General features: G+C 38.7%; 3 protein-coding genes and 1 long non-coding RNA gene across 10 annotated transcripts in view; 2 read left to right on the forward strand and 2 right to left on the reverse strand.

The window, feature by feature from the left end:
* LOC104819617 overlaps positions 1-2,747 on the forward strand; it is a 7,483-nt gene extending 4,736 nt beyond the window's left edge. Inside the window, exons 1-3 of one of the 3 annotated variants that reach the window (XR_772833.1) lie at positions 1,327-1,630; positions 2,016-2,137; positions 2,310-2,743. This is a non-coding gene — a long non-coding RNA (uncharacterized LOC104819617). Of the gene's footprint in view, positions 1-1,326; positions 1,631-2,015; positions 2,138-2,309 lie in introns of those variants that run through there. The other 2 variants (XR_772835.2, XR_772834.2) reach the window with 2 other exon arrangements.
* Positions 2,748-5,067: 2,320 nt separating this feature from the next.
* LOC104819628 (two-component response regulator ARR3) lies at positions 5,068-6,569 on the forward strand. Its single transcript, XM_010549781.2, has 5 exons — positions 5,068-5,458; positions 5,553-5,629; positions 5,731-5,808; positions 5,899-5,969; positions 6,048-6,569. Exons 1-5 carry the CDS (start codon positions 5,278-5,280, stop codon positions 6,409-6,411), a joined length of 771 nt encoding a protein of 256 aa, XP_010548083.1. The 5' UTR covers positions 5,068-5,277; the 3' UTR covers positions 6,412-6,569.
* Positions 6,570-11,301: 4,732 nt separating this feature from the next.
* LOC104819639 (pyruvate dehydrogenase E1 component subunit alpha-1, mitochondrial) lies at positions 11,302-14,604 on the reverse strand. The gene is made up of 8 exons (XM_010549791.1): positions 13,829-14,604; positions 13,660-13,739; positions 12,938-13,015; positions 12,426-12,521; positions 12,261-12,332; positions 12,121-12,174; positions 11,939-12,004; positions 11,302-11,562 (listed from the first exon to the last, which is right to left on the reverse strand). The coding sequence occupies exons 1-8, from the start codon at positions 14,595-14,597 to the stop codon at positions 11,518-11,520; spliced, it is 1,260 nt and encodes a 419-aa protein (XP_010548093.1). The 5' UTR covers positions 14,598-14,604; the 3' UTR covers positions 11,302-11,517.
* Positions 14,605-14,967: 363 nt separating this feature from the next.
* LOC104819649 (paired amphipathic helix protein Sin3-like 5) lies at positions 14,968-21,961 on the reverse strand. 5 transcript variants are annotated; one of them, XM_010549820.1, is made up of 21 exons: positions 21,628-21,958; positions 21,348-21,472; positions 20,796-20,957; positions 20,520-20,700; positions 20,340-20,438; positions 20,064-20,225; positions 19,814-19,916; positions 19,323-19,585; positions 19,062-19,216; positions 18,652-18,779; positions 18,298-18,552; positions 17,722-18,185; positions 17,140-17,470; positions 16,844-16,980; positions 16,666-16,754; positions 16,450-16,588; positions 16,180-16,332; positions 15,909-16,069; positions 15,712-15,823; positions 15,446-15,610; positions 14,968-15,230 (listed from the first exon to the last, which is right to left on the reverse strand). In XM_010549820.1, the coding sequence occupies exons 2-20, from the start codon at positions 21,419-21,421 to the stop codon at positions 15,449-15,451; spliced, it is 3,330 nt and encodes a 1,109-aa protein (XP_010548122.1). In that variant the 5' UTR covers positions 21,422-21,472; positions 21,628-21,958; the 3' UTR covers positions 14,968-15,230; positions 15,446-15,448. The 5 variants fall into 5 exon arrangements, with proteins under 5 accessions (XP_010548122.1, XP_010548113.1, XP_010548104.1 ...); XM_010549811.1 differs by having other exon boundaries at positions 16,844-17,470; positions 19,856-19,916; XM_010549802.1 differs by having other exon boundaries at positions 16,844-17,470.
* Between the last annotated feature and the right edge of the window lie 164 nt (positions 21,962-22,125).

The following is a 22,125-nucleotide window of genomic DNA, read 5'->3' on the forward strand; positions in this document are numbered from 1 at the left end:
AACAGACCTCTACCAGCCTAAAACCAATCTGATCTTACCTAATAACGGACCCAATTGACCCATATGGTCTAATTATAGCATAATTGGACGAACAGACCCTAACCGTAGACTTAAACCAGTCTAAACCGGCCTTAATTCACCTCCAATCAGACCCTATTGGTCTGAACCGAACAATTCTAGCCCTTCCCAGACAAATCAGACCTTAACCAAGACCTAAACCAGCCTAAACTAGTCTGAATTGCTCTAAACCGGACTCAATTGACCTAAACCGGACCTGAATTGGCCTAAACCGGACTTAATAGTCCTAAACCGGACCTAGATTGACCTGAACCGGTCTAAACCGGTCCAATTGACCCCAAACCGGACCTGAACCGGTCCGATTTGACCTAAATCGGTCAACTGTTGACCAAATTGGTCAACGAATTGACCGAACCGGAGTGAATCGGTCTGAACCAGCCGGAACCGGGTCTGAGCCGGACTGAACCGGCCGGAATCCGGTCTGAACCGACGGAACTGGGTCAAACCCGATCTAGACCGAGAATTAGTTCGATTAAACCGGCCTGAACCGGTTTAATCCGAAACCCTAATTTCGGAAAACCCTAGCCGCCGAGTCACCCGAGTTGACTCGGTTGTTGACTCACCCGATTCCTCCACTCAAACCCTAACTCGGAGGGGCCGAGTTTCACCGGAATCGAGCCTTCCTCCGCCGAGTTCACCGAGTTTCTTTGAAACTCGGTCTCAAAACCGGAAGAAAACGCGGAAATATAAAGAAAACCGAGTCAAGAGACTCACCTGGTTTACCTGTTCCGAAACAGGTCTTGGCCGAGTCGACTTCCCAGAGGCTTCAGCTCGACGGACTTGTCACCGGTGACGCCTCAGATTGCTAGATCTGCTTCTCACAGCCGCCGATGAACCTCTCCGGTTGACTGAAACACTCAACACACGGATCAAAACGTTCATGCACAGACTCGACTCGAAACCAAGAAACCAGAAACCCTAACTTACCTCGCCTGACCGGCGATGCTCCCTGGATCGTAACCGGAGCTCTGATACCACTTTGTGAAGGTGGTATCGAACCCTCTCCGATCTCTCCGTCACTCGTTCGTGCAAGAACCGAAAGAAGAGACAGCGATTTTAACGAGTTCGGTTACCGAGCAAGCTCGGGCCTACATCTCGGCCGGACGGTGCCGGCGAATCCACTAGAACGGAAAGAAACAACAGAGAAGGGATAACACACGGTGGCTCTCCACACAAGGTCGGAGGCTCACCGGGAAACGCCAAGAGACAGGGTACGAGACACTTACCGACACGCTGCGTTTCGGCCAAATGGGCCATGTTCCTTTTTCCGCCAAACGGGCCGCTGGGCCGAGCGGGCCCAACACAGCTTTATTTTATTGCTAGAAGAGATTTTATTAAGCTGTAAAAGTTATGCCTGCGTGAAAGGTGGAGATGAGTCCAGTTTGGCAACAGAGAAAGCTGAGAGAGCTTTGTGAATCGAAGGGCATTGTATTGACGGCTCATTCGGTGTTGGGATCGAGGAGGGGCGTTCTAAGGTTGCTGACAAAGTCATGGGGTCTATTGTTCTGAAAGAAATAGCCAAGGCCATGGGAAAGACAGTGGCTCAGGCCAGGTACCCAAAGTAACTAGTAGTTTAGGACAACGCGAATGAGTCTGATGTTGTCATTCTACCATTTTTACCATAGAAAATATTGTGAGATTTAATTTAATATTTTAAAGTTTTCACCACGATGTTTTAGTATGTGAGACTTGCTAAACAAACCGGTATCCAAAATTCATCATCTTCTGGTGCCAAAATGGCTCATTCTATTGGGAAAAAGTTTGGATTTTGTTTGCTGTCGTCATTGGATGATTTAAACAAGAATCTTCTCTTCTTTTGGTCATTTTCATGCGAACCCAGATATGTTTTTGCCTTAACGTCTGAGTGATTGGATCTTGGGGGAACTATGGACATACAAGTTGAGCTAAATCCAGAGATGTTGATAAAATTCTGACAGGTGAGCTTGAGATGGGCAAACGAGCTATAGGAAGGATCATGGTTGTGAAAAGCTTATCGTTCTTGGCGAACCTTGCATCTCTCCGAGAGGCGCTATCAAATCTGCCGAGGAAATGCGGGATGGTGAGTTCTGATGAGTTTTAAGATAGTTTGAAATGAATATTACGCGGAAGAATGGATATTTTTTTGGTTGTTTTAATTGATATACGCCCTGCAAAGTCGAGGTGGTTCTTCTCACATTTCAAAATCTAGTTCTTTTAGGCTTTCTAACCGATGTGGAACCCATTGTCGACAGGTACTGGAATTGCTACCCCCTGATATCCCGAAATCCACAAGTAGGGTTGAGGATGAGAGTCATACTTGAAATCTAGAGCTCGATGAGGCGAGGGGAAGACGAAGATGCGAAACTCGAATCCGAATTTCAACACCAACTTAAAAGGGTTAGAGTGAGACGGTGGAATTCCCGTAATCCCAAGGTAGTTTCGTCTTTTCATCTCCGCAGACGAAGATGCAGAGATTCGAATTCGGATTTCGGGTATTATCATATACCCTCCTTGCGCGGGTATCCGAAATTCTGTTGTTTGTTTTTTTATAGCTCTCCCTATCTCATATTGTACATTGATACAGATGTGAAATTTCTCGTGTAAGAATCTTTCAGCGGTCATGTGATGTGACACAAGGGGTTTTGGATTTACATAGTTGAAAGTTATTTGACAACGTTGTGAGGCCAATTAGTTTGTCCTTACAGTACGGGTGGCCAATTCGAGTTTCGGTTCGGGTTCGGTTCGGTTATATTCGGGTTCGGTTATTTCGGTTATAGAAAAACTATAACCATTCGGTTTTATAAATTCTGGTTCGGTTCGGTTATTTTTCGGTTCGGGTTCGGTAAAAAGTTCAATTTTCCAAAGAAATTGTCGGTTATTCTCTCGGTTTTTTCAGTTATTTTTTATTTGGTTCGGTTCGATTTCGGTTTTGGTTTTTCAGGTTTAAAGAAATCATAACCGTTCGGTTTTGATGTCGGATTCGGTTCGGGTATGGTTGTCTTATTCGGTTCGGTTATTCGGTTAATAACCGAAATGACCACCCCTGCTTACAACTTAGATGTGTAACAATCACCCCTTCGACTTTGTCTTATTTTCCCACGTCTACGTTACATTGTTGGCCTACTATATTATTTTCCTATCTTTAACTATTGGCAACTATATAATATATATATATATGTATTAGATGCTCCAAACCTCGAACAACTGATAGAGAAGGAAAAGGAAATTTCTCAAGGGGAAAATCTGCTTTAGCATGTTCAAAGAGATAAGAAAAGGACATGCTTAATAATTTTTTTTTTTTGTTCATTGGTCCAACCTTTGATTTCTCGTTGACATCATGAAGATTTGATTCATTATTCGACAATCCACGAAAATAAATTAAAAATTCAACCGCACCATTCACACCTTTTTTTTTACTCATCTCTTTGTGTTTAAAAATAAAAAATCGACTTAGCAAACTGCAGGTTGCATCTCTCGCAAGACCGCACTCTTCATGCCCTCCTCGTTCTAAAAGAGAAATGATACACTTGTTGTCTATTTTACATTTTCACAATAATATTTTTTAGATATTTGTATTCGATAAATAACTTTATTTTATAGCTTTATATATATATATATATTATTTCTCAAATTTAAATAACAATTTGTATATCTACTAAATTATTCAATCTTCAAAGTATCTGGAAGCATTGATATTCAATTTCTTATTTCATTTTTTTTATGATTTCTTTTATAACCTAGATTTAATATTGTATGATAATACGAGCAACTTGGACCTACATATATATAAATGACAGAATTCTCAACTCACTAACAATAATAAATTCACAACCAAAAGGAAAAAAAGAAAGGCATCTCTAATTTAGGATCTAAACTATCAATGCTTATTATATGTTTATCAAACTAATTAAGCTACACAAATCAAAAGTTCAATAGACATATCTACAGTAATTTTCTCTCATACGGTCCAAAAAATGAGGGGGCAGAAAAAGAAAAGGATGGCCTTTTGCATAGGTGTCTTGTGGTAAGAGTCTAGGTTGCCCTTTGGGTTTAGTTTTGAAAAACCGAATCGTACCGAATAAAAAAACTCTATATTTTTTTAAAATATACCATTGAAAATTTTCGAAACGGTTTATTTTTTATAGAATGAACCAAATTTTATAAAATTCTCAAAAAATCGAAATTTTATTAAAAAAGTTATTTTTTTTAACAAAAATAAACTGTTCACAAATTTAACCATCAAGGTTTCTAACCAATTTCGAAACGTTCACGTCTAGATAAGACCGTCGGGAAGGAAAAGCGTAGTTTGTAAAATAACAATATTTATTGCAAAAAGACAAAACAAAAGCAATCTCCAAGATTTGATACGCTTTGCCTATATATACACGTGTATATATATATAGCAAAAAGTCCAACGCCTTAAAAAAGAAAAGTTGGCAATTTTAATGGGCCCCACTTAGATTTCCCTATGGCCTACCGAATCCTAATTTAATGTGACGTCATGCATTTTCTCTCCACCTTTCTTCCAATTTGTTTTTTTTTTACCTTCTACTCCTTTCGGTTGATTTGGTCAGTTTTAAGTGGAAGTAATTTTTCTTTTTTACTTTACTTTTCACTGCCTCTATTATCTTTCACCACGTGTTTGAAAGCAGCAGAAAGTAAAGATGATTAAGATTGTAATTACATGATTAAATATTTTCAAAAAATATCTCCAAGGCATTTGCAGATTTCCAAAAATATGATTTTATTTTTTATTTTTTAAAAGGTAACAAATTTACGGTTTAAACCGGTACATTTGTTCCGCTACAGTGGCGGCAGAGTCAAAGATTCTCGTAAATCTAATTTGGTCAGTTTCCAGTAATTTTTCAACTCGCGTATCCCGAGAGGTTTTTTTTGACCAATTTCTCCCGATACGTATCGTTTCAATCCGTACGGTTCCATGAAACTATTATTTATTTATTGCGATTTAGGAATATTATTATCTGTTTGTGCAGAGACCCCCCTCGGGATTTTTAGGAAATTCCAATTTTCAACCCCAAAAAACAGTGAAGAAACCACCAATTTGCACATAAATACCAAAGGTTTTCTCGGGCGAGGGAGAGATAAAACAAAGCTCGGCAACAACAGAGGGACGTGAGATTAAGAGCTGTGTTGGTTTCTCTTTCTCCTCTCGTTCAGAGTAACCGAGAATCCGAAGAATCGTCTTCGGTGTTGTTTTCAATGGCCGGAGACGGCGGCGTTTCTTGCCTCCGGAGGCCGGAGATGATCGGAGGCGTCGGAGGTGGAGGGACGGCGACGGAGATGGAGATGGAGATGGATGAAGTTCACGTTCTCGCCGTTGATGACAGCCTCGTCGATCGGATTGTGATCGAGAAATTGCTCAGGGTTACCTCCTGCAAAGGTTCGATCTGAGATCTATTCTTGGAAACATTTCAGAAACTGATTTTCCGATGTTTTACGCCGGGGATTCAGGATTTTTTCGGCGATTCGTGCAGTGACCGCTGTCGACAGTGGATGGCGAGCTCTGCAATTCTTAGGGTTAGACGAAGAGAAGAACGGTTCCGAGTTCGATGTAGGTCTTCGAATCATGTCACATTGTTAGTGCTGAATTAGAGAAATGTTTTGGGGATTGTGATTTTTTATTGATCTCTTCGACCTTCCGTGGTATTTCAGAAATTGAAGGTTGATCTGATCATCACCGACTACTGCATGCCCGGAATGACCGGCTACGAGCTTCTGAAGAAGATTAAGGTCTTAATTTTCCCGCCGGTTCTCGCTCTACTGGAAAATTTTCGAAATCGAATTCTGCATTCTTGAGAATTGCTGTTTTTTTTCGAACAGGGATCGTCCAGTTTCCGTGAAATCCCGGTTGTAATCATGTCGTCAGAGAATGTTCTGGCTCGAATTGACCGGTGAATTTCTCATCGTCAATTATTTTGCGATTTCGATCTTTGATCGAACGGAACTGAAAAACTTTACAAAATCTGCAGATGCTTGGAGGAAGGTGCGGAGGATTTCTTGCTCAAACCGGTGAAACTCGCCGACGTGAAACGCCTGAGAAACTACATGGCGAGAGACGTCAACGTCCCCACCAGAAACAAACGGAAGCTTCCAGAAGATTCAGGTCATCTCTCGCCTCCACCGCCGGCATCCACGTTGCCGGAATTTTTGGATTCCTCTCGACCTCCTTCTCCGGCAGAGTCTATGTCCACCTCGTCGCCTCCATCTCCGGGAGAGAGCATGTCCTCCTCGTCTGCGCCGTCTTCTTCGTCAGGGTTTTCGCCGGAGAATTCACCTTCTCCGGAGGATTCGCCGAGCAGACGGCAGAAGGTGACGACTGCTGGATTCGATTAAAGGAAGTGGTGGCTTGCTCCGTGTAAATGTAATATCTCCGTTAACTACTTTGACGGTTTTTCTAGTTTCACGTCGACGCCGTCAGTTAACTAGATTCTCCCTTTTGCTCGCACCACGTGGACCGTTTTTTACAATTTTCAAAAAACGTAAATTTTATTCCCTAAAAGTTAATTAATGCAATTTAAATTAAATGCTGCATAAATATTGGATAATTTTTAAGAAACTGATATTTAAGATAGTTTTATGGGTTAGTGTTTTGGTGCTTTGTTTATTCATTTTATATCCTATAATGTCATAATTTTATAGATCTACCTGGTTGAATATTTAACCATACACATTGACAATGACGGATCTACAAAAATTACTCTGGTTAAATATATACGTTGACGAGTGGCGGATCTAGAAAAATTTTGTAATGGAACAAAAAATAACAAAATATATACGTATAATACAAAAAAGTTAATAAAATATATGGTATAATTTTTTATTTAATTAAAAAGAAAAATAAAAATTTAAAAATAGAAAATAAGAAGAAAAAAAAAGGAAAAAATATAAGAGATATAGATTTTTTTATTTGATTTGTTAGATAACGCATTAATTGTATTTTTTTAAAATCTTTAATAAATTTTATAAATATTTTTTAAAAAAATTAGTGGGGCCAGTGCCCCATTCATTTTCAAGTGGATCCGCCCCTGATGTTGACCCAAAAATGATGGTTTTGTCCATTTGAAATAAATAAATTACCGGTAATTTACATAATTTTGATCCAAATTCTAAATTCGTATTTCAAAAAGCAGCGGTGGTAAGATTATTGATTATAAAAATATTAGATCTTCAAATTTGTTAAAATAACACCAACTTAATCAAAACCAAAGTAAAACACTGAACTTAAAAAGTATTCTCAAGACATTTTTTTTCAGAAATTTTTGTTGTCTATCTGTGCTTGTTTTCAAACATAGGTTGGTAATTTAGAGTTTTAGTTATGTTTTCTGGATTGTTTTTTTCTTTTTTTTAATATATTTAATTTAATTCAATTTTTTTATATCGTATTTATATTATATTCGGAGTTGATTAGTTTGTTTTAAGTACAATGATATGGAATCTTTTAATTGGATCTGATTTAATTAAAAAATTAAATAAAATTTAAAACATGTAAAAAGTCAACTCAAATTATATATATATATATATATATGTATAGACAATAATATAAAGATATATTATTTGATTTAGCTATACCAATCTGGAGTAGAAATGATTATCCTATTTAAAACATCATGTATAATTATATATTATTAGATTTGGTTATGAATAACAATCATAAGCATATCCGAATAAAAACATTAGCTACGCTACACTACACATATTGAGAATATATATAACATGTTGAAAAAAAATTTACGTTTATTTATTTATATCTCAAACCTTGTTTATGCATACAACATTGGATGTTATTTGTTATTTTTTCTTATACATTATCCTTTTCTCTTTTTTTCCCCCATTAATCTATTCATACAAGTTCGTAAGTTTACAGACATTATTTATTTTTTTCTCCTACTATAGAAGTAACAAGGAAATAACATTAAAATAAAATAAAATAGACCCAACCTGGGTAGTTCAACCGGTGAAATGGAGACGCAAAACGTCTGTCTCGGCTGGAGAAGGAGCGCATAATTTAAATCACATGGCTAGCTCCCGATCCCGGAATTAGTCTGGGCCTCAGCCCAATAAATCCGGTTACAAAAAAAATATTAAAATAAAATTTGTATATATATAATAATTGAAACTTAACCTTTTGATAATGGATTCTTTTGGATGAATGTATGTATGTATGTATGTATGTATGTATGTATGTATGTATGTATGTATGTATGTATGTATGTATGTATGTATGTATGTATGTATGTATGTATGTATGTATGTATGTATGTATGTATGTATGTATGTATGTATGTATGTATGTATGTATGTATGTATGTATGTATGTATGTATGTATGTATGTATGTATGTATGTGATGATGCATGTATGTATGTATGTATGTATGTATGTATGTATGTGTGTATGTATGTATGTGTGTATGTATGTGTGTATGTATGTATGTATGTATGTATGTATGTGTGTATGTGTGTATGTATGTATGTATGTATGTATGTATGTATGTGTGTATGTATGTATGTATGTATGTATGTATGTGTGTACAATATGCATATCATGAGAATTCTTCCAAAAATGGTTATAGTTTAAGCATTGTTTTAAATTCATATTTTCGAACAAGGTTATATTATAGTGTTAGGAAATAAACAGACGAAAAATTAAGTGAAAAATATTTTTCATAATTTTGAGCCAAAGTTTCATGATTTTCTTGGTTGGAGCATCGCGTGTTATGGTGCTTTCTATATCCTTGATGATTGGGATTTGGTTTCGATCATTGGTGTTGACTAGGGCTAGACATTTCGGTTCGGTTCAACTCTTCGGAATCAGACCGAATCGAACCGTTAAAACGGTATTTTTTTCGACCCGAAACCGCTGTTATTTTTCGAACGGTACCACTTTTAGAGAACTGAATTTTTCCGGAACCGAATTGAACCGAACCGAACTTTAAAAATCTCGAAAAACCGAAAATATTTTTAAAGGAAATCTATCATTTTTTTAATAAAACCCAGAACAGAACCGAACCGATACTGAAACTGAACCGAACCGAATACAATAAAAACCCGATTGGTACCTATTTTTGTAAAACCGAAAGAACCGAACCGATTCATTCCGTCCCGAACCCGAACCGTTTTCCGAAACGCCCGACCCCTAGTGTTGACTCCAATCGGTTCCAATTATATTTCAACTCTATTATTTTAATTTTTATAAAAATTATATCTATTTATTTTTCTTTCTATTATTTTAAAATTCGATGGTTCGTATCCTGTTTCATATATACATACATACTAATATTTTAAATACAAGAAAAACTATATTAATTCGATTTTCAAGCGATTATAGACATATTCAGTATCTCATTTGACATTTTGAGATTTTGGATTTGATTTTTAGATTTTAGAAAAACTATAATAATTCGACTTTTATCATCAACATCTCCTTGGTCCCAAATGTGACAGCCCGGGATACCGTAGGAGGGCGGAGAGTGATCGCCGGTGCGAGAGGCATGGATAATGGGCGGCTCCTGACGAGCTTCTGGGTAGGGGGTACAGGGATGAAGCGGACGCACCGGAATGAGAGGGATCCGAGGGCTGTGTAGGTATGGGACTACGCAGTCTAAGATAACTTAAAGGAATTAATTGAGCTACTCATAGCAACAAGATGCATCTACCTTTTCGGTTGCCCATCTCGAGAGAACTCCAAAGTTAAGCGTGCTGGCTCTGGAGTAGTCTTAGGATGGGTGACCTCCTGGGAAGTACTTTCCAGGATGTGTGCGAGTGAGGACAAAACACGCTAAAAAGGTCCTGTGTTGGTGTGTGGGGACAGCTCTATCATTCCGTAGCGGCCTCGGGTCGTTACACCAAATTTATTTGGGATCGGTCGCATGGATTCTCCGTTTTCATTCATTTCGGTTTTCCGTTAACTCTTTTGGAATTTGCAACAATTCTAAATCATTCCTAATTACACGTTTTTAAGTAAGGCTAGATCTACATTTTTCATTTCTCTTTACACTCATTCCTATATTTTACACTTTTCTAACCGACACATCCATCACCCTACTTTATATATGGCCAAACCATCTTAAACGTCTCTCTTTTAATTTCTCTTCTATATCTATTAGTCTTATTTTCTCTCTAATAGTTTCGTTCTTAATTTTATTCATCCATATGTGTTCTCGCACATCGATCTCAACATCCTCATCTCGACCACACTCATTTTAGACATATATTGTTCTTTCACCGTCCAACATTCGCTACCATATATCAATGCGGGTTTTATAGCGGTACGATAGAATTTCTCTTTCAACCGTATAGGAACCTTACGATAGTAAAGAATCCTCGTGGCTTGTCTCCATTTTATCTATCCCACTTCCTCCTATGACTAACATCTTCATCACAACCCCATCATTTTAAAGGATTGAATCAAAATATTTAAAATACGAGTTTTGAGAAACTGATCCTCCTTGCAAACTAACTCCTACACCAATACAACACCTCCATTAAAATCGCAATGTATATACTCAGTTTTCGTTATATTAAACCTGTAAATTATTTCTCTATAACTCTAATTGTTCATTTATATTAGATACAAATCGATTCCATTTCGATTATTTTTATTGATAAACATATTGATTTTTTAAAATTTTTTACCATTTTTCAATTATTTTTATGTTTGGTTCAGATTCGTTTTTTAATTTTAAAAAGAAATCATTTGAGTTTAATCCATTTTGTATTACCAAAGGAAAAGGCTTAACCCTACATATAGTACCTAACTTATATGTCCTTATAGACTTGTGTTGTAATGTATGTTTCACGTATTTTGGTAAATGCCACATAAATTCATGAAATGAAACATATTATTCGTTTCTTTTGCCTTTATACCAAATATGCCAATATCAAGGTCGATCGAAGCCTCCGATTGACAAGGAAGTTTTAAAGAGGGTGTTTCAGATCAACGGTCAGGATGTCACGAGAGAGAATCCGGAAGAATCTTGTTGGCGGATGATACAAATACTACAAGTGTCTTTAAATTGTCTCAAATGAAAAATGTGACATCTTGTTTTTTTTATGAACTTGGTTATAAAAATTTATAAACTTAGGAATACAATAAATATAGTTTTCGAATCCGAATAAATGGATTTGTTGAATACCATATGGACTGATATAATAAAACTATAACATACAACATAAAAAAAATTAACTCTAAGAATCTCAAAATATTAATGATTCATAAGAGAAACTAAAGACAAACCACACCATTTATTGAACTGAAATATTTCTTTCCATCCTAATATATAAACACAAGGAACGACACAAGGATTATGTGCGCAAGGAGAGTGATTACTCTCTAAAACCATTGTTTTATACCCAATATTATATATATATATATATATATATAATATATATATGTATGTATTATGTATATACACCTCAAAGGGCTTTAGAAGATTTCAGCTTCAAGGAAGAGTAGCTCTGATTTCTTTTCTGTCAGCTCCAAATGCCTGACAATCGGAGAACTTTTTTATGTTAAGTATCGTCTTTTTATTGAAAAATTCTATTTTTAATTGTTTTTAGAAATAAATCATAAACATATATAAATAGAAAATATATTTGGTGAGATTCTGAAGTTTATTATAAAAAACAAGAGATCCTAAATTTTTTAAAATGTTATTTATATCGTATTTGTCGTTAGAATCGTTTAAAAAACGAGTCCAACTCAAAATCAGTGAACTCGTTCAGTGACGGCCCGGACCGAGCCCAGCCGAGTCAGCTCGTTCACGGTGGTCATGAACGTGAACGTGAACGTGCACGCCGTTCACGTGCATGTGCATGTGCATGTGTGAGCGACATGAGACAAGAGTTATATAATATTATTACCTCGGTGCCAAGCCCCTTTACGTAGACGTTGGTGAATAGCTCCGAAGGATCTGGCATCGGGCTTTCCTGCAAAAAAAAAAAAATAAAAAAAATCCCATTCATTCTGCTTCTGATGCAGATCAAAGCTTTAAGCTTTAAGGCATCAAATTTTATCAAAGCTGAAAGTCCTAGGGTTTTGGAACCTTTGCTTGAGCAATGGCGTCATCTACTTCTTTCCTTACTTCCTTCTCCATATCCTGAAGAAAAGTATGACCACTTTGAACTGAGCCATGATCATCAAGCATTTGTCGATGGGGCGGGCGGAAGAAAATAAAAAGGATACCTTAAGCTCTTTCTCGGTGGCTAGGTCGTGAGATAGTATCAGCTTCCTCACTCTTTCAACCGGATCTCGTTCCTGAATTTCACCGTATTTATGACACATTCGTTATCGAAAGACTTCCGACTCGAATGAGAATCCATTCCCAGAAAAGAAAAGAGAAGGACAAACCTGCCTCACACCAGATATCTCATCACGTGTGCGGTATGTGCTACCGGGATCCGACATGGAGTGACCGTGGTACCTGTATGTGTCCATCTCCAGAATCTGTTAACAATAGAAAAGATGAATCAATTGTTCTGATTCATACCACACAAAATGTAGAACACAGTTCTTTTGCATCAGTAATGTAGAAAATACAAGTTATTTCAATGTATACGGATACATACACATGGTATAAATCTCAATGCAGAAATACCATAAAGAGGCAAAAAAAAGGGCCATGCACCACTGTGTAAAACAGTCCACACCAAGAAAACTTGTACCCAAATTCTACAAACTACCAACAACTGATTGAAACGGGTACCCAAACTCTAAGGTTAGAATGATTCAGATCGAATAATGCGGCATTTGGAGCTCTCTGGATAGCCAAGTATTGTTCAAAGTATGTACACAGAAGAAGCCCAATGACAAAGTGGAAGCCAGAGCATATAACAGCAAGATAATTTAGAGAAAAAACTTACAATGGGTCCATTCTTCAGTGAATGCTCCTTTGCAAACTTACATGCTTGTTTGACAGCAAGTACATCCATTCCATCTACCTATTTATCCAAACAATCAGGATCAGGGGCAGGACTCATGAGCGAATTTCACTGCTCGTAAAGACCGCAAGTACATCCAATCAGAACAATGTAGAAATGGGTCTGTCAACGATGATGATGTTGTACTAAAGCCATTGACATTTCCACCCGGCCTAGACTGACATGTTTATCCGAAGGAAGAGACACATCCCATTGGCATCAGAATTAGATATGGAAAGCATTTTATCCCAGAAAGTTGCTAGCCAATGCATGAGAAGCACATCCAACACCATTAAGGACATTCACACAACTTGTACCAACAAATCGATTACCACACAAAACAATGGATCATATAGAATATCAGAGAACCGATAATCTTACACGCACTCATGAACATTCTATTGCCCGCTAAATACACAAACAAATAGGCGAACATCATCTCCAGCGAAAACAATATAAGGGAAAGCCAGTGACCTTAACCTAATCATGGAGTTATTCACTTAGACTTCTCTTCTCAAGGCATTAATTCTCCATTTCTTTCTCTATTCTTCATGTACACATTGTAATTCATAATCTACCACCGTTGGAAGACACCATTATATATTTCAGAAGCGCAGAAATTTGTCTCTAATGCTTTGTTCAACTCGACTAAGAATCGGTCTAACCTTCAACCCGGGAACGTAATCACCACGCTTATAGTATGATGGACTCTTAGCAGCTCTCCATTCAGCTGTTCCCATTCCATCTGCCCAAAACCAGATTCAACCCAAAACAACAACATTACACAGGAAGAAACTTCAAACCAAACAAAGCAAGAATTCCTAGAATTCTTACAATGGTTGTTCTCGCAGACCAGAATCGCCGGTAAATCCCAAAGCGCAGCCATATTCAGAGCTTCGAAAAGCTGTCCCTGGTTTGCAGCGCCATCACCATACAACGCGAAAGTCACGGCTTCATCCTTAGAATACTTCTGAGCAAACGCGATTCCACAGCCTAACGGAATTTGAGCTCCGACGATTCCATGACCACCGTAGAACGATGAGTCCTTCTTGTAGAAATGCATCGACCCACCTTTCCCCTTGGAACAACCCGCTTGTCTCCCCATGAGCTCGGAGAAAACCTCGAGGAGAGTCCCACCACGGCCGAGGAAAATGCAGTGGTCGCGATACGCCGTGATGATGGCGTCCTTCTTCGTGATCGCGGCTTCCATGCCGACGGCGACAGCTTCCTGACCGTCGTAAAGATGGCAAAACCCTCGGATCAGCTTCGCCTTGTAGAGCGAGTCGGCGGCGATCTCCATCCGCCGCATAAGAGCCATCTGGCGGAAGAAGGAGAGGAGCTCCTTCGGTGAGGTCTCGATGGCACGCGAAGGCGCATCGCAGATGTGGGCGGTGAAGGGAAGGGAGGTCTCAATAGTCATCGGCGTTGTGTCCGTGGAGATCGGACGGCGGAGGACGACGGCAGCGGCGGCGGAGGAGAGCGGGCGATAGAGACCGTTGGATCGGGATGACAGGCGCGATAGAGCCATCTCCACCGTTGATTCCGAGAGAAACGAATCTGTTGTCACGCGTCGGTGAGGATAAGCGAATAAAACAGAGCCCATCTGAAAAATTAAATTAATATTGCTTTTAAAGAATTTTCCTCTCCGTACGAGCCGCTGAATGAGAGAGAGGCTTTGGGGTCTGCGAGAAGTGTCCAGACTCTGCACGAGTCAGACATCGCCAGAAAACTGCGTTTGCGTTGCGTTTGAAGCTCGCTGTTTGGAAATCGATAACAGAGGAGAAGACTTGACAGGAAGAAAGAATTTCATTAGAAAGAATGAATTACGGATCCCCAGATTTTGGCGTTTGCCTAACCTATACACCAGAGTTGGCGGCTCCAAACGCAAAAAAAAAAAAAAAAAAAAAAAAAAAAAAAGCGTTTGCGTTGCGTTTGAAGCTCGCTGTTTGGAAATCGATAACAGAGGAGAAGACTTGACAGGAAGAAAGAATTTCATTAGAAAGAATGAATTACGGATCCCCAGATTTTGGCGTTTGCCTAACCTATACACCAGAGTTGGCGGCTCCAAACGCAAAAAAAAAAAAAAAAAAGAATAATAAAAACGAATTACATCATTATGAATCTCTTCTTTTGAGCCATACGATCAAAGAATCACTTCAAAGACAGAGCTCTCCTCTCTATGATCACCAATCCTTGCAAGCTCTCTCTCAACCTCTATCACCAGAAACTAAGCAACCTGCCAAAACAATAACCTTCGTATATATTCATGCAACAAGAGGAAGAGAGAAGGCCGAGAATTCCGAGACTAAAATCGAGTTATTTTCGCCTTGTGCCAAATGGGTATTCGCTAGAATATGCATACAATCATTGGGGCTCGGGTTTCATGAAGGAACTGTAAGATGAAAGATTTTGAACTGCGAAAAACAGCGGAAAAGGGCACGAGTTACTTACACGTCAAGGCAAGGCAAGGTTTTTGCGGTTGAGCAATACTTGAAAATGCTCAGTTCTTCGCATTTTACTGGAAGTCTTCGTCTCGCTAAGGCACGGATCATCTGAGTTCAGTTTTCGCCTTTTGTTCCTATACAGAAGATCTTCCGTGTTTGGAACATACCTGATCTGTGTAAGCAAAGAAGAATCCGAGTATTACAAAACTATGTACTTATCAGAACTTTTGAAGTTCAAAGCATAGAACACGAGACAAATTTACAAGACAAAACCTTGGAAGAACTGCAAGTTATGCTACAGTCCATTCCATTGATAATTTTCACCCTTTCCATTGCCCGAGATGTTCCAGAAGATTCGTCATTATCGAACAATTTCTGTTTGTTCCTGCAAAGAGAATGACGGATAAGCAATGTTGTAATGTTATTCGACAATGGAAATGAAACTACGTTCCATATACTGCTTTATTTACCTCTTCAGGAATACTCCAGGCTTCCCTTCATCAGAAACAAGTGAGAGCAAGTCATTCTGCAAATAATGGTCGAAACCCGGCTCGAGGGTTACAACAGTAACTTCAGGCCTCTCGTGCCCACTGTTCATAAGCTGAATCGAGAGGCAGGTCTGTGTCGATGACTGCATTCGATGAAAAAAGTATCATTACGGTGACGGATTTGAAATGAGAGATTCATAGCGAATAAAACTATATATATACAAGTGCCTGCAAGACCAAAATGAGGCCTTACGTGTTCAATTCGGTATATGTTCTGATCATAGAGGAGAACACGGGCATTCTCGTGGTAAACCATATCAAAAAATCTTCCGGGCTTTCTATAATTCTCATATGCGTATAGCTGCAGAAGCTTGGTGTCTGTCACGTTGATTGCAACTGCATGAAGCTGGAGCAATAGACCAATCACCCGAAGATCAGGAAGGACAAGCACAAGGGGAAGAGCCTTGAGAAAGTAAAGAGAGGACAATAATTTGCAGGTAAGAAAGAACATTTAGAAGATTACATGCTTAACAAACTTCTGAACAAGTTTGTCCAATGTGAAGAGGACATATGATTGAGCTCCAATAGTAGATCGGCATTCATCCTCAAACTTTGTATTATCGCTTGACCCGTCGAGTAAACTATAGAGGGCATCCATGAACCTAGAAATATTATGCTTCAAAAAATTAGTCATGAATTTTCTCACTCCAAAAGAATTACTTAAAAAAAGATAAATCACCTGGCATAAGAATCATCAGGAGTTGTGCAAACTGGGTTCCATTTGCTTTTCGAATTAATCTTCGCTGATTGTATTCTCTTGTACAACATCTGAAAAAAAAAATCAGCAGAAAGTCACAAGGATTGAAGACAATTACATCTTAGTGATTTCCATAGTGTTAGTTTCATGTGGTCCTTACTTGATGGAACCTAAAAAGCACGTACAAGGAATCATTTGCATAAAATACTCGAGAATCCTTCTGGGAGTGGCTTTCACTATCTCGCGATGCAGCAGGCACATGTTTTGCGAGGGGCTTCACAAGTTGCAGAACACAATCTGAAAATGTGCACAATGAGCCATCTTCAACCTCGTGGGCATTATAACAATCGTTACCATGTTCATCACTGGTCATAACTCCCACATCCCCTTCAGGGGAAGAATCTTCCCCCATCAACTTAGTTCTTGAAGCAATAATCCCAGTGTCATTCTTATTACCTTCCAAAGACTTGTCAGTAATATCATTGCTCTCTTTGGCACCTAAATTGCCCTTTGCTCCAACTTCGGTACAGAATAGTCCTTCTTCAAGTCTTTGTTGGTGCTTATTGCATTTTGCATCGTCAATCACTTTCTGCACTGGCTCAAGGCCATTCTCTCCATAAGCCTCAAACCTCTCTTGCTCAAAACTATCAGCGGGAGATATTTCACCCTCCTCTCGCTCAGCCTTGTGCTCTGTCACTGGTCTTTCATTAAGCCTATGATTCATTAGGCCTTCTCCTTCTGTTGTTGGATCAGCTCTGGAGGAAACCAAACTTGAAGACTGGCCATCCTGAAAACCCACAAACAAATAATAGTCACTACTCCGAAGGATTAGGAGGAACATAATTAAAAGTTTCATCACTATATCCTGATTGACTACTCTTGATTGCCCCATGAAGGCGTAAATTTGACACTCAAGTTTAACTAGATTTTAATACACTATGCCATCATGACTTTATATTTAGAAAACGCATTCACAACATTAACTCAACAAGAAGGGGGATCAGCCTCAGTTTAAGAACGAGCAGGTTATGCAGGTACCTCATTAGCCATAACCACATCACCCTGCATGGTATCTTGTTGAGCAGATTCTCCCATACGAGACAAGACATCTCGATCAAGAGAGCCCTGTTGCAGTGTTGGATTTTCTTTGTTTGATTTCCTTGGAGATGTTGAATGTTTAGAGTCTGAGGCAGAAGAACTTTCCAGGTTGTGTTCTTTTGACTTGACAGCAACAGTGACTTTCTCATTACCTCGAGTCCTAGAAGAAATCCCAAACATAGGCTCCAAGAAAGTTACCCATATTTTCATTACTTTATCTGACTGTTCAGTTGTACATATCTCTTCACAGTAATACTTGATCAGCTGATATAGGTCTTCATGAATTTGTGGATCAGAATATATGTACTCCAGATCTGGTGTAAGAGATGGCTTAGTCCTGATGGAATGAATCAGATCATCTTTATGCTTCTTCTCATTGATATCTTTTACCTCTGCCACAAAACCTGCATTTGAGAAAATAAATGTAGCTTTGGAAATAAGAAAATTTGATTAGTGCACTCTCAGGAAACCCCCCCCCCCCCAAACCCCCAAAATTCAAAACGCACAAAAATACACCTTTTGCGCTCAGCTTCTTAGAATCCTGCTGCTTGAAATAGAAACTTCGATGATCTAGTGATTTCTGGTGATTCTTAGCATACACTTCAGCCCATACTTTCCTGAAATCAGAACGACACCTTGCCCATTCTTCTTGCTTCTGCTTCAAGCGAGTTAGTATCACTGGCAAAGCAATATGAGGATTCTTCTTCAAAAAGTCCATGACGTCAAGCCCATAGTCACCATATAATCGCTCGATGCATCTTAGGTTAAGAACTATAACAAATACAGTCACACGTAAAGACGTAAGTCGTAATAAAAGGAGAATCACCAACCATCTCACATAACTAGATTTCTTCGAGATTAACAGTTCACCTGTAAGATGTTCTCTGATGCATATCGGAGTGTCCATAGAAATTGTGTTGTCATTGATCTTCTCCAGAAGCTCTGCCACCCGCTTGATGGCTGAATTTACAGACTCCAGCAACATGTCCAGCTCAAACCTGAAAGCGTGTAATGCAAAAATCCGATGGAATCATGATAGCAGAAAAAAAAAATCTGAAAATGATTTTACCATGAAAGAAACACAATCTCCACATACATTTTAAACGTTCCAAAACAAAGAGAAACTAGAAGGAAAAATCTCAACAACATTGAAGTAAGTTGACTAGGAACCTGCACCAATAAAAAATAGTGGACTAGAAAAAAAAATATGACCTATTATCCTGCATAGTTTAAACCTACAGATGAATGTCGCAAGTTGTAATTGAAATAGAAGATGGTACCTGTCATCCTCACACCGAAAGAGGCTTTCTTCATACTGGTTTTTCCGCATATGTTTAAATGAGTAATCCTCGCTCCCTGAGGTGACGGATACCCAGCGGCCATTGAGTACCTCAGCACCGATTTCATTTCTGTGGCTTGGGATCTGAATGGGATACTGCATGGGCAAAGGGCCAACCATATTATATGACTCCAACTGCAACATAATCCTGCACATTTGCCATGTGAAGGCAAAATATCATAAAAGAGAAAGAGGCACTCACATTCTCTGGCAAGAGCCTATAACTAGGAGTGCATTGTGCGCAGTCAGAAAGGTCGAGTTCATTTATTGATTTTGCCAAATACTTGTTAGTAGATAATGGAATTTTGTGACTTCCAATGTCTTTACTGCCAGAAGCTGCACTTCTTTCAGTTCTATCATTGTCCTGATCTCTTTCTTGATGCCCATTATTTTCATAATCAAGGCACCCTCTGTTGTCGCCTGCCTTCAAACACCTGGACCATTGTCCTTCATTAACAAGAGATTCTGCAAAAATGAACGAATTGATCTTAGACCAAAATAAAAACAACTACTAATCACTTAAAAACATAAACAGAGGCCAGACTGACGATGATAGGCGAGGAGGTAGGCCTAGAAAAGACAAAGCAATTTTTCTTTTACATCAAAATAATTTGTGGACCGAAAACAGATATTCCCAAAGCTGAATCATAGAAGAAATACAAACAAAATGTAACAGGACATCCTAATACATACTTCCCAGAGAATTCCCTGAGCAAGCCACAGCGTTCTCATCACCTGCTTCACCTTGGTCAGAGTGTTCTGAATTATCTTGAACCTTGTGTAGCGGTTTTATTTTCTGCAGCATGTTAGAGTATGCATCAGCATCTCACTCAACATATCAGCATCTCACTCAACATTTTATTCACTCAGTTCCCTACATCTTTTCTTCTCTTTCAATGGTAAAAAATTGCCAATGCCTTTTAGAAAGATAAACATGGGAAACCTTATCAGAATGCTTTTGATGCGTGGCAGGCATTGCAGAATTCCTATCACGTAGTGCTGCATTCCTTCCAGAAAGGGGAGTAGGATTAGATCCTGAAGAATCAGGCAGAAAATGATTAAACTCCTCAAGCAGATCTTCATGGCCCTGGAATAACAGGGTAACCTACAGAACATATTACAACCAGAGAAACTTATTTGTAAGATGGTTCCAACAAAAGAATTTGTGAGGCAGAAAGGCCAAGTGAACCAGAAGTCTCTGAATTTACATTTCACAAACCTCTTGACAGACCTCGGATTTGGACTTTCTTTCCATTCTATACATGTCTAAGATGTCTAGGAATGATCTATACGAATGTCCATCATCTTGGAGCCTTGCCTGCAGGGGTACAAATTAAGAGATGCTAAAACGTATAATCAAAATTAACTTAATATTTCATCTACTACATAAGATATTTACCTTAATCTTGGTGACAAGTTTAATAGCTTCTCCAAAATCCACTGGTTTCTTACGTCTTTTATCATCAGGCGGAAGGGTTATTGCATACCCCTTGGGCAAGAAGGCATTAAAACCTAAAAGTAGTTCCTGATAACCCTTGAACAAATCCTTGACTCTTTCTATAACACCACTAGTGTCAATCCTAAAACCAACATATGATATCATGAATTCTCACTTTCCACAGTTACATCCACAGCAAAGACAAAGAAGAAAATAGAAGGAAGAGTGCAAACACACCTTTGTGCTTTGAAGTCCTTCATGACGCTGAGAAAGTTGTCATATGTTTTGTTATTGTCATGAAACTTGGCCTTCACATCATTCAGATAGGTTAGAGCATCGGTTGTTGTTAGCTTTCCCGTGTTTTTTTCCGCTTCTCCCATCACGTGAGGCTGCCCATTGCTGCCTTGCCAAACACACATTAGTTTCTTCTCAACATTTATCATGCAGCGATACCGAACATCAAACTATTGGCTCCCTATCACTATGCTAATTCTATACACATCTAACACCACGGTATATTCTGGCTTACCTTATAAAGCAATCAACTAAAATGCACACTACTTTCTACGAAGCTCAAAACAGCAGAAACAATCTACACATCAAAGTAAATTCAACCATTAACCGAAAAAGTTGTGAAAACAAAACCCTTACTGCTGAAGATTTAAATATTGTCAAGCATGAACCAAGCAAAGCATAGTTAAAGGAGGTGTTTTTTTTTGTTCCTTTTCTTGGTTTCTGGCACACAAGTGAAATCGAACACAAGCCAAAGAGCATCAAAGCGAAGCTTACGTTTCTACTCGAGACGAAGCCGCAGGCCTAGGTGTCTGGGCTGCCATGAAAACCTCGTCTCTACCCCTCTTCATGTCCCGGACAAGAAAAATTTCTGTATTCAGCAGCCAAACAAGCTCGGAACCCTGAGAATCATGGATGTTTCAAACAATTACTCAGAAACAAACTCGATTTACCATTGATAGCAAACAAAACCCAGATCCAACACCAAGAAAGTCGGGGAAAAAAATCAAGGAAACGGGCGAGAAAACAACGGAGAAGGAGAGCTTGATCTTCGAACCTTGTGGACCGGTTCACGCTACTCGAATACCAAACCAGAAGTTCACTGTTTCTTCAGAAGGAAATAAAACGCGCCGAAGAGGAGATGACGAAGGAGAAGATCGGAGAACCGCCGGAGGAATCTCCGCAGAGAAAAGGAAACCAGGTTCGCCCTTGTAGCCACCGAGCAGAAAAAAATCTAACTCCAACAAAAAAAAAAAATTGCGATAAATCTCTCTCTCTCTCTCGCTGATGCAAATAGTTTGGCAGTCGACGAAGTTAACGCAATGATCGAGCAAGAAGAAGACGATAGAGAGAGAAGTTGCATATATGTAGAAGATACATGTATAGATATTACACGGAGATGTATACATATATGTACATGGCATGTGGTTATGTATATATCTGTTAAAAAGGAAACCTTCTGAGTCCAGGAGAGGGAAGCATTACAGTAGAAATTTCCGGATCTTATTAGCAAACAATTAGTTTTTTTTTTTTGTTCTTAAAATAAGTTTTGTTG

The sequence above is a fragment of the Tarenaya hassleriana genome, unplaced genomic scaffold (assembly GCF_000463585.1).
Source record: "Tarenaya hassleriana unplaced genomic scaffold, ASM46358v1 Cleome1, whole genome shotgun sequence".
Taxonomy (NCBI): Eukaryota; Viridiplantae; Streptophyta; class Magnoliopsida; order Brassicales; family Cleomaceae; genus Tarenaya; species Tarenaya hassleriana.